Raw genomic sequence first — 11995 nt, forward strand, 5'->3', positions numbered from 1 at the left:
ATTTATTCTTTGTTTATAAAAATATACCTTGCATGTTAAAATTCACCTCATACACAGATTATCATAAACTCTACTGCTTTGAAACCGAGTGCCATGGCGCGTGCAAAACACAACAGAACGTCAACTCAACACATAAGCCTTCAAGCCATAGCATGTTACCACACTCATTAATATCGAGTGGGTCTTGAAAAGGTCTAATAAAAGTTAAATTTTCCCCGACAACCTTTCGCTTATTTCCACTCCTCCTGCGTGCAAAACAAGCCCTCACTTCAGTTGCTGCAGGAGATCGATTGCTTTCTCAAAGAAAGATAGCAAAAGAAGATTCGTAATTTTCAGATGGGAGAGGGAAAAGGGTCGACTCTGGTTCACCTTCTAGTGGTTGTTCTGTGTCTGGTTGCCTTTGGGTTCGCCATTGCTGCTGAAAGACGCAGAAGCACTGTACGCACCCCTTTTCTTTTCTTTCCAGTCCTTTTCTCTCTCCTTTTTAGTATGTTTTTAGCTATAAGCTAGGGTGTTAGGGTTTTTGTTTATATTTCTCATTGTTTGTGGTTTGATTAATTGATATCTGTTCTGTTGCTAAATTTTTGGGCCCTGGTTCTAGTGTTATTAGAGTCTGTGACGTTTTGTGAGATGAGATAAACAGGAGATCTGTGTGTTTTAAGACTTGGTGTGAGAATTATCGGGTTTTGTTTAATTTTGCAGTTGTTGTGATGTACGAAGGTAGAGAATTTGGCTACAACCTTTTTGACGAGGGGTAGAGAAGAGTCTCGAAGTTGTGACCTGGCAGCTGGGCTGCTTCCTAGCTAATTGGTTAAATTTGACTAAAATGAGTTACTTGAAATTAGCAAACGGCGAGAAAACCTGTATATTTGTGTTGGTATGAAATGCTGTGACTTGAACTGAAGTTGGTATGAAGACATTGGGTTTTGACAACGAGTGAAGTTGTGATGCCTGATAATGTGAAGGATTATTCTAAAATAAATGGTTGAAAAAAGTTTTAGTTTTGTGGACCTGTTAGTAACCGATGTAACACGAACAATTTGTCTTTGGGAAACTATGTTGTTACTCTGCCATAGTCTTTTATTATCCTTATTGAGCTTTCGTCCCTACAAAAAGCATCACATTAAGTATCACTGATAGGAAGATCAACCGTTGAAGTTATCAAATTGTTTTTACTTTAAGCTGTAACTCGTTTTGCCCTCACCTTAATCAATATTGTCACTACTCACTAGGCTTTCTGCATCAGAACTAGATGGTGGAGGTAAATGAGTTGGGTGGCCTTGTTGTGATTCCCAAAATTATTTTAGTGATCGTAACAAGGCCAAATGCTTTGGTGACATCATACACCATGTAATCAAGTTTGATTTGGTTTTATAGTGGATGTTTATCTGCTCTGAAATTGATCCCACAATATTAAGATATGTGTGTGCAATTGGAACTCTAAATTGGAGGCATAACCTTTTAGTTTCTTGATTTAGCATTTATATTATCTTAATCCTGAAAATGGTTGATCTCTAGCATGAATCATTGATGGACTACTAAGAGTCACTTGAAATTGTGTTCCTGTGTCATGAATTTCCTGATGGATACCTTAGGCTCTTGCTCCTGGTAAACAAACACTACACTACCAGAAGGGAACTGTAACAATTTGAATATGCAAATATAGAATTTCTTGTCACCACTTTTTTTGATTTGTCTTCAGTGAACTGGAAGATGGAAGTAAAAGCTTGCAGTTCACTGTACTTGCTTTCAAGAAGTTCTAGAAAACAGGATTTAGGATCAACAATTAGTGCTTTTTCAGCAACAGCAAATCTGCATAAGAAAACAGTGATCTTGTTTGATATGGCAGTGTGCAGGCAGGTTTAACTTGGGGTGAAAGCCTGTATTGGTCAGACAGGGGTTGCATTGGTCCCCTTCCAGTTGACAATGAATAGCACTGTAGGCATATTGCTGTTTTACATGACAATAATAAAGAATTTAGTCCTAAATTGTAATATCAGCAATCCATGGTGTCTGTTTTTCATGAAGACATTGTTTTTCTGCAAACAGGGCCATATTGAGAAAGATGCAACAAACGCTACATACTGTGTCTACAACTCTGATGTTGCAACTGGTTATGGAGTGGGCGCTTTCTTATTTCTTCTTTCAAGTGAATCACTATTGATGGGTGTCACAAGATGCATGTGTTTTGGGAGATCACTGGCCCCTGGTGGAGACCGAGCTTGGTCCATCATATATTTTGTTTCATCATGGTGAGAATTTTGATGCTCGGGATAATGTTCTTTATCCATTCTTGACAGGGAAACTTCATGCAATACATTGTTATCTGTCAAAACGCACAATTAGTCTCTCTTTGTTGAATTATAATTTCTTCTGTCAAGTGAATCACTGAGACAGGCACGGGAACACACACACGCACAAACCATTCGTATTGCATTATGGTTTCATTCTTTCTTTTCATGCCTATGCATCTCCTTACCAGGATCCATGCATTCGTAGCTGGTGAAGTGACATGTTGTTGGAAATTACACATCAGTGATTAGTGAATTGGCATAATGTCGTAAATTACAATTTGCTACATCGAGGCAGAGGATGACCTATGCCAACGTGGTTTCATCTATTAGTACTCTGTTTTGAGGATAACTGTGATTAACCTACATGTATAATTTCATCAAGGATCATTTTCTTTCTCCAGAAGTCTAGCATTTTTATGGTTCAACCTGAAACATGCTTGCTCTTTGAGACTTTTTTTTTCTTTCTAATCTTATGCATCTGCAGGGCGACTTTTCTGGTAGCAGAAGCATGTTTAATTGCAGGTGCACAGAAAAATGCCTATCATACCAAGTATGTTGGGATGGTCTATGCTCAAAATTTTGCCTGTGAAACATTGCGCAAAGGTGTTTTTATTGCTGGAGCAGTGTTTGTGGTGGCAACAATGATTCTCAATGTATACTACTACATGTATTTCTCCAAGGCTACTGCCACCAAGGCAGCTCTCAAAACAAATCGTACAAGTTCTGTTGGGATGACTGGCTATCCTTAGAATCAAGAACATGACTAGATAGCTGAGTTTTGATCCTGATGTTTTGAGTCTGTTGGTGATTCTGTTGTGCAAATGTACTGATATACATTGCGTTTTTCTGGCAACATATAGCGTGGTTATGAATGTTTCATCATTTGAAAGGATTGTGAAAAGTTTAAACTAAAAAACATGAAACATCAACTATCGTAATTAAGAGAATAAGGTTATCTGAATCCCATTAAATCTATGGCCCTGTCCATGTTTCTAGTTCATTTTAGCCTATTTTTTTGGTTTTACAGGCTGTTATGTGCACGAGACTAGTTGCAAACCAGGTGCTTTGATTGTAGTGTTTGCATTTATTTGATTTCTTTAGCCATGGTTGGTTGAACTATAGGGCTTCATCTGGGGGGTTGCTTCTTTGTCTGTTTGGATCGTGGTTGTGGCAAAGCAAACTGTTGTGGGCGTTCCTTAACTGTCACAGTTAGATCCGGTGTAAAATATTTGTAAATCAAATATCAAGAGAGATTTGTAAATTAATAATATAATTACTCTATTGAGGTTGGTATTTATATAAATTGATAGATTTAAAACTATTTATTGTAAATATATAACATAGATTCAGAGAAAATGATTAAATTTTATCAAAAAAATAATATAAATTTAAAGTGTAATGGTTCTTTTGGTTGATATGTTATAATTTAAGGTAGGTTGGTTTCTTTTGCTTTTTTCGCTGTCATATCTTACAAAACTCTTTATTGCATTATAAAATAGATACAACATGTGGTGATGCTGTGTATCAAGCAGTGTTCATTTGGTAACGTTAAACTTTTGATGGATGTGATCTGAAAAATTAAGTTTAAGTTTAACTAACAAAAATTAAGCCTTGCGTGAAGAAAATATTATAACTGAAATTATTATTTATTATCTCATAAATCACGATGCATTAAAGTAGTGATTTAAAAAAAAAATCAATTTGATCCTCACACCTTTTCTTTTGTGCAATTGAGCTCTTTTGAGTCTAAATTAACATCTAATTGTATGTTTTTTTTAAGATGATTGAATTGAAAGTCAAATGACTAAATAAAAAAAATAGGGGTAAAATAGGTGGCATTTTTTATTTTATAAAAAAATTTTATTTTGATACCCTATATTTTTTGGCTTTTAGTTTTGTCAATCACTTTAGTTTTCACAAAATTCAATTTTAATACCAAAGTTTTTTTCCTCATTTTTTTAGTACTTTTTAGTTAAAGAAGAGAGAGAGAGAGAGAGAGAACTGTTAATTTTGGCAAAGAAAAAGAAAGTGGTCATTTTTTATATGATTCTGGTTATCAAAAAAGTTGAAATTAGTGTTAATGAGTTCTATCAAATAAAAAGAGTTTTACTCACATGTTTTTTTCCTTTTTTTTTTTAAAGGAGGCAGATTTGACCAAATAATTTTTTTGGGTTACATTTGATTTTGATTTTTTTGAGTTTTTTCTTGGTGTTCTAGGGTCATAGATGAATTTATTAAGACGTTGAGGTATTTTCTAGGTGTTTTTAATAATAATAAAAGGCATATAATAAAGGAAACTGATACTTCTTGTTAATTAAAAAATGCAAAGATAGTTGTGGCTTTTATAAAGCCTTACAAAACAGAAAAATCGAAATACAAGGGAAAACAAATCAAAATAGAATTGAACTGATCAACTCCTACAAATTAGCTTACTTGACAGGTTAAGCAACAATTCCTGCCTATTATTCAGTTATTACGTTGTAGACCAAATCAATAACGACCAAGTCAATAATTCCAACAAATTCCTCCTCGTAAACTGAAAATGCATCAGTTTACTTCTTCAAGTCGTCGAACGCCAAGCCAACTTCTGAGTTGCACAAATTGGTCCAACTTAATTGGTTTAGTCATTATGTCTGCCACTTGATCTTTAGTTCCAACAAAACTCAACCTCACAACTCCTTCAATTGACAGGTTGCGCAAGTAATGATATCTAACATCAATGTGTTTTGTTCTTCGATGCATAACTGGATTCTTTGACAACTTAATGGCTGAACTATTATCACACATGATATTGACGCACTCACAGTTTTTGACACCTAACTCCTGCAGAATTCCTCTAAGCCAAACTCCATGACATGCACATGCAGTGGCAGCCACATATTCAGCTTCTGTGGATGATAGAGTGACAATTCCTTGCTTCCTTGAACTCCAACATATTGCTGCTCCACTTAGAAGAAAAACATAGCCTGAAGTGCTTTTTCTATCATCTACATCTCGCGCATAGTCGCTGTCTGTGTATCCCAGCAGACTTCTGTCATCTCCTATATAGTGGTTGTTTGTGTATCCCCGTAGATTTGCATCTATGCTCCTTTTGTAGTAGACTCCAAAATCTAAAGTTCCTTTTAGATATCTTAGTACCCTCTTAGCAATCATCATATGTTCTTCTTTAGGATCAGCCATATAACGAGAAATCAAACATACCACAAACATTAAATCAGGACGAGTTACCGTTAGGTACATTAGGCAACCTATCAGCTGTTTATACGGTGTTGCATCAACATTTTTGCTGCCTAACTTTGACAAGACAGTGCCAGGAACTATTGGATTCTTTACATCATTGCAGTTCCACATATTAAACCTTTCCAAGACTTTCTTAGCATACTTCTTTTGGCATAGATGAATTCCTTCATTGTTTTGATAGACTTCAACTCCAAGGAAAAACTTCATTTTTCCCAAGTTTGTCATCTCAAACTCCTTCTGCATGGACGACTTAAAATTTGTGCACATATGCTCATCATCTCCTGTGTAAATCAAGTCATCTACATAAAGACTTACCAGCAACAATTTATCTCCATTTTTCTTCAGGAACAAGGTGTGATCATAATTGCTTTTCTCAAATCCTTCCTTCTTAAAGTAGCTCTCAATTCTGCTAAACCAGGCCCTTGGAGCTTGCTTTAAACCGTAGAGAGCCTTCTTTAGTCGATACACCTTATTTTCTTGTCCTCTTATGACAAATCCTTCCGGCTGATCAACATAAACCTCCTCCTTCAATTCACCATACAAGAAAGCACTCTTTACGTCAAGTTGAAAGATGCACCATCCACGTTGAGCTGCTAGTGCCAATAGAATTCTGATTGTATCCCATCAGGCTACTGGCGCATACACTTCATTGTAGTCAATTCCTGCTTTCTATGAGTATCCTTTGGCGACGAGTCTAGCTTTACATTTATCTACTTTGCCTTCTTCATTGAACTTTGTTTTGAAAACCCATTTGACACCAATTTTCCTTGCTTGATGTGGCAGTGACACAAGCTCCCAGGTCTGATTTCTTTCAATAGCTTCTATTTCAAGCTTCATGGCCTCCTGCCACTTCTTTTCTTTCACCGCTTCATCAAAATGTATTGGATCATCGTTGGAGATGTGAAAGGCTAGGCTTTCGTCTGATTCTTCTTCTTCAGGAAAGCGATTACCACTTTCATAATCACGCATCCAAACAGGCTCTCTTCTTCTTCTTGTCTGTTGTGGAATTCCAGAATTTGAAGACTCCCTAATTTCTGGAATTACTTCTAAATTGCTGTCTTCTGCTTCATTAAATTCTCCATCAGTTTCTTCACCTTCAGACTCTTTTGTGGTAATATCATCATCAGCATCTCCCCAAGCTAACTCATTCTGCTCTGATTCTGTTGTACTCAGGTTCCACTCCTATTTTCCACCTTCTTCGAATATTACATCTCTGCTTATGATTATTTTCTTTGTCACTGGATCATACAAACGGTAGGCCTTAGATTCGTCACTGACTCCAAGTAAGATGCATTTGTGACTGCGATCATCAAGCTTAGTTCTCTTTTGTTCAGGGACATGTACATGTGCAATAGAACCGAATACTCTGAAGTATTCTACATCTGGTTTTACTCCTGTCCACCTCTCCTCAGGTACCATGTCTTTGACTGCCTTTGTGTAACTGCGATTTAAAACATGGGTTGTCCATCTAGCTGCTTCTGGCCATGAAGATTTCGGCATCTTCTTCTCAAACAACAAGCATCGTACCATGTTCATGATGGTCCGATTCCTTCCTTCCGCAACTCCATTTTGCTGGGGAGTGTAAGCTGCTGTTAGTTGTCGTCTTATGCCATTGTCTTGGCAGAATTTATTGAATTCATTTGATGTGAATTCTCCTCCCCTGTCAGTTCTGAAACCATAAATGGCTGTTTTTGCTTCTTTTTCAGCAAAACGTTTGAAAATTTTGAATGTCTCAAAAGTTTCTGATTTATCTGCAAGAAAATAAATCCATGTTTTTCGAGAGAAATCATCTACCAGCACCAACAAATACCTCTTGCCACTGTGGGAGATTGGGGTGATTGGTCCACAAAGATCTCCATGAATTAATTCCAATTTATTCAATGCTCTCCATTTGCTTTTCTTTGGAAATTCTTGACGTTGTTGCTTTCCCACATTGCATATTTTGCAAACATTGTCTGCTGCTCCTTTGAATTTTGGCAGTCCTTTCACCATTTGTTTCTGCTGCATAATTTGAATAGACTTGTTGTTTAGGTGCCCATATCTCCTGTGCCAAAGAATCTCCAAGTCTTCTTCTTCCATCTTCAAACAGTTACCAGGCAGTGGCTTCATCTTCGCATAAACCAGGAACATGCGATTTGCAGTCATTTGTGTATTTATTATCAAGCCCCTTTGTTGATGATAAATTCTGCAAGTTCCTTCTTTGATTAAGATCACCAAGCGCTTCTCCTGTAGCTGGCCAATGCTAAGCAAATTGTTGGTGAGATTGGGGACAAAATATACATTTGACACGGTTTGTGTGATACCTTCCACCTCAAATCTGACATTGCCTTTTCCTTCAACTGCCATTTTTGAACTATTTCCCAATCTGACAGAGTGTTTGAACTTTTCATCAAGCTCAATAAACCAAGTTTTATCTCCTGTCATATGATTTGAGCACCCGGAATCGAGGAACCAAATGCCCTTTCCTTCAGCTTTGCTAGCTTCTGTGTGTGCCATCAAAAGTAGTTCTTCCTCCTCATCAAATGCAACATAGTTTTCTTCAGCTTTACTGGCTTCTGTGTACTCCATCAGAGGTAGTTCTTCTTCTTCGTCAAATTCAGCATAGTTGATGACTCCTTCAGCTTTGCTCACTTCTGTGTGCGCCATTAAGAGTAGTTCTTCCTCCTCATCAAATTCAGCATAGTTGACTACTCCCTTTTCTGAGCTCGAGCATTCAAATTGATAATGTCCTTGCTTTCCACATTGAAAGCAGTTAATGGCTGACCTGTTGACAAAAGGTCTAGCTCTTCCCCGTCCTCTAGAGTGAATTCTTCCTCTCTGAAATATCCCTCTGCCTCTTCCTTGTGCATTCCTTGGCTCGTTCATCACCTGTAGAACTTGCTCTTCGCTCCTCTTCTCAACCACCTTTTGTTCATGTACAAGCAGAGATGCTTGTAATTCATCTACTGTGAGCTTGTCAATGTCTTTTGATTCCTCAATTGAGCATACTACGAAGTTGAATTTTTCTGTGAGACTTCGAAGTATTTTCTCAACGATTTTGACATCGGGCATATCTTCCCGGCAATTCCTCATGTCATTAGAAATAGTCATAACTCTTGCAAAATACCCAGACACACCTTCTCCTGACTTCATTTCTAGAGTCTCAAATGTTCTGCGAAGTCGCTGCAGCTGAGCTCGCTTCACTCTAGCACTTCCCTGACACTTGACTTTCATGGAATCCCACAATTGCTTGGCAGTCTCCTTCTGAGTGATGGTTTTCAATATGCTCTTATCTATGGATTGAAATAGATAATTCTTTGCTTTAAGATCTTTGAGTCTTGCATCGTCAATTGCTTTTTGTTATGCTGCGTCTATGACTTCATTTCCCTGTGGTTCTTCGAAACCAGATTGAATAACGCTCCAATACTCCTTAGAACGCAGGAGATTTTCCATGATCAAGCTCCAGTGATCATAGTCTCCGTCGAATTTTGGAACACATGGTGTTGTGAAGCTTCCTGAATCAGTTGCCATTTTCTGTTTTGTGTTTTTCCTCTCAAACACTCAAATTATTCCTTTATCAGGTCCGTGCTTGCTCTGATACCAAATAAAGGAAACTGATACTTCTTGTTAATTAAAAAATACAAAGATAGTTGTGGCTTTTATAAAGCCTTACAAAACAGAAAAATCAAAATACAAGGGAAAACAAATCAAAACAGAATTGAACTGATCAACTCCTACAAACTAGCTTACTTGACAGGTTAAGCAACAATTCCTGCCTATTATTCAGTTATTACGTTGTAGACCAAATCAATAACGACCAAGTCAATAATTCCAACATATAAATGGGTTATTAAGCCAAAAAAAACAAAACAAAACAAGAAAGCCTTTTTTTTATGGTAGCCCTAGAACAAGCATTGTTTGCTGCCCTTATTTAAAAAAATTTAAAGATAGGTCTAGATGCGCGGGCTAAGCTAGAAAGCCCAGGTGCACGGGCTAGGCTAGGCTAGAAAGCTCAGGTGCCTAGGTTGTTTTATTCAAATACCTAAGCTAAAAGTGCTTGGGCTCATTTTGGATGTTTCTTTTTTGTTATTTTATAGCTGGGTTAGAAAAATTAATAAACAAAATCATTGAATTTAATTGAGTTCACAAGTTAGGTAATAAGTTTAACAGGTTATTTAACATCATTCAGACTATTTGTTTTTCTTTTTTTGTTGTCTAATGCTTTTTCTACCCTTTAATTTTCAAGAAAAAAAATATAATTTTATCCTTTGTTATTAATGATGTATTTTTTTTTATCAACATCTTGATTCCTGTATCAAAACTTTTTTTTTTGTAAACTTGTTTTATTTTAATTAATTTCATCTAATCTTAAATTTGCAATATAGTGGACAATAAAGAAAACGAAGGAGAAGAAACCTTGCTAGGCAGTTTTGCTAGTTATTAGGTCTAAGAGTTTTTTTTCCGAATAGGTTTAAGAGTTGAGTTAGGATATTACTAAGATTTTAAACATTATATTACATGTCTTATTATGTATATGGATGTAATCTATAAGATGGACTTAGATTTTAAATATTATACGGGTGTAATTAAAAAAAATGATTTGTAGATTGATTACATGATTTAGAGACCTAAACATTTTTTCATATTAATCTTTAAATTAGATTTAGCCGTTATGATCAAATGTTTAACAAGTTAGAAGAATAATTTTACTGTATTATATTAAAAAAAAAAAAAACAAAGGAATGGAATGAAATATTGTATTTTTTTCACTGTATTACCACAACATATCTAATCAAACATGTAGTAGGGTGTAATTCAATTAATCAGGCCCTGAGTTTTCTTCCTAAAGATCACCAGTTTGAGTCTCACAAACCTCAAAGCTACTGAAAGCTTACATAATCATTAACTTCAGGACTCGTGTGATTAATCGAAATGTGTACAAGTTGATTTGGACACCAATGTTAATATAAAAATAAAAAACATGTAGTAATATAAATTTTGAAGGGTATAGCCCAACTAGTTAAATTTTGAGTTTGTTTCCTAAAGATCACCAGTTAGAGTCCCACAAACTTTAAGGTTATTAAAAACTTAACTGATTGTTAACTTTAAAACTTGTAAGGTTGGTTAAAATATATTTAAACTTGTCTAAAGATCCTCATTAACAGAAAACTTACCAAAATGAGAGAGAGAGAGAGAGAGAGAGAGAGAGAGAGTAGTGATGCAATTTCCATAATAGCAGAAAACTTACCAAAATGAGACTACTTCCAGATTTTTGTAAATTGACGCGATAAGGTTACAAGTACTTTGCATCCCTAATTGACATTACGACAGAATAATTATAAATGGCATAATTATGGCTATCATATCCTGCATCAATTCTTGATGGACCTTTGGGATTGCCATCTCCAATGGCAGGTTAACATAAGCCTGCTCTAATGTCCTGACCACGGGCTATTGTCATGATGGTGCTGTGCAGAACATACAAAATGTACACTCAAATATGTGCAAATGGAAGCAACGCGTCACAATGATTGATCTATTTTGCAAGAGTGCCACGTGTTGACTTGAGTTTTTAGTTTGTTTTTCTCAAGGCTGGGAGAGGGGAAAAGGGCAAGAGAAGGGCAGGACAAGGCAAACGTTAGAAAGGACAGGAGGAGAAGATTAAAAGCTTTCAAGTCGGAAAAAGGACAAAATTGAGTAGTCAAGGACACCAGGAGGAGTCCAAAGTCCAAGCATAAGCTAAAAGTTCTCAATATTATTGCCTGCCTGCTTTGGATCAGAGCCCCCCCGTCCCACCTAAACGAGACTTGGAGTTGGATCCCTTCTTCTTTTTTTTTTTCCTTCTTTTTTTCAGCAACAGACAAAAACAAAATCCCTTTTTTTTGGGTTCGATAAAAGACGAAATTGTGAGCATGCCAAGTTCGAACTTACCCCCAGGATATACTGATTTATTATTACGGAAATAGTTGATCGCCCCAGCTGCGGCTGGAATTAAAGAAAAACAAATACTATAAGAACATATTAATATCATAAAAAAACTATTTAATATTTTTATCAAGCTCGGCTTAATAGATTAACTTTGAAACAACTCTCATCAAGTTTAAAATTAATTGTGCAAAAATTATCTTGACACAACTTACTTCACATATTTAAAAGCAAATCAGATAAATAACAATAAATATGATTTTCCTTTTAAAAAAAAAGTGTCAAAGATGACTTTTTTTTTTTGTTTTTGAATATACCAAGATAGCAATATATGAATGAATTTACCCTTTGTGACTTAATTTATTAATCTCACAACTGATTTATTGACTCTATAAGGCTTATAACTTTTTTTAATAATTTTTATATAATTATATAGTAAAATAATAAACATTCATAAAATCATGTATGAAACCTAGTATTATAACTTTTATTTGAGATTGCAATAACTTTTAAAAAGTAATTTGAAAATAAATTATGAAAATTGATTTAAAATTAAT

The 11995-nt window shown here is 35.7% G+C and overlaps 1 protein-coding gene across 2 annotated transcripts; it reads left to right on the plus strand.

Moving 5' to 3' along the window:
- Window positions 1–205: 205 nt before the first annotated feature.
- Window positions 206–3294, plus strand: LOC118045447 (uncharacterized). Of its 2 annotated transcripts, XM_035054095.2 has the most exons (4): window positions 279–438; window positions 703–1938; window positions 2050–2252; window positions 2779–3294. In XM_035054095.2, the coding sequence occupies exons 2-4, from the start codon at window positions 1927–1929 to the stop codon at window positions 3041–3043; spliced, it is 480 nt and encodes a 159-aa protein (XP_034909986.1). In that variant the 5' UTR covers window positions 279–438; window positions 703–1926; the 3' UTR covers window positions 3044–3294. The 2 variants fall into 2 exon arrangements, with proteins under 2 accessions (XP_034909978.1, XP_034909986.1); XM_035054087.2 differs by lacking the exon at window positions 703–1938 and having other exon boundaries at window positions 206–438.
- Window positions 3295–11995: the final 8701 nt, after the last annotated feature.

Source organism: Populus alba, chromosome 10 (genome assembly GCF_005239225.2).
Source record: "Populus alba chromosome 10, ASM523922v2, whole genome shotgun sequence".
Taxonomy (NCBI): domain Eukaryota; kingdom Viridiplantae; phylum Streptophyta; class Magnoliopsida; order Malpighiales; family Salicaceae; genus Populus; species Populus alba.

Coding starts and splice junctions, on each gene's coding strand:
- LOC118045447 (XM_035054087.2), top strand. CDS start 337: ATGGGAGAGGGAAAAGGGTCGACTCTGGTTCACCTTCTAGTGGTTGTT. Junction 439..2,049: donor CTGAAAGACGCAGAAGCACT/GTACGCACCCCT, acceptor TTCTGCAAACAG/GGCCATATTGAGAAAGATGC. Junction 2,253..2,778: donor ATATATTTTGTTTCATCATG/GTGAGAATTTTG, acceptor ATGCATCTGCAG/GGCGACTTTTCTGGTAGCAG.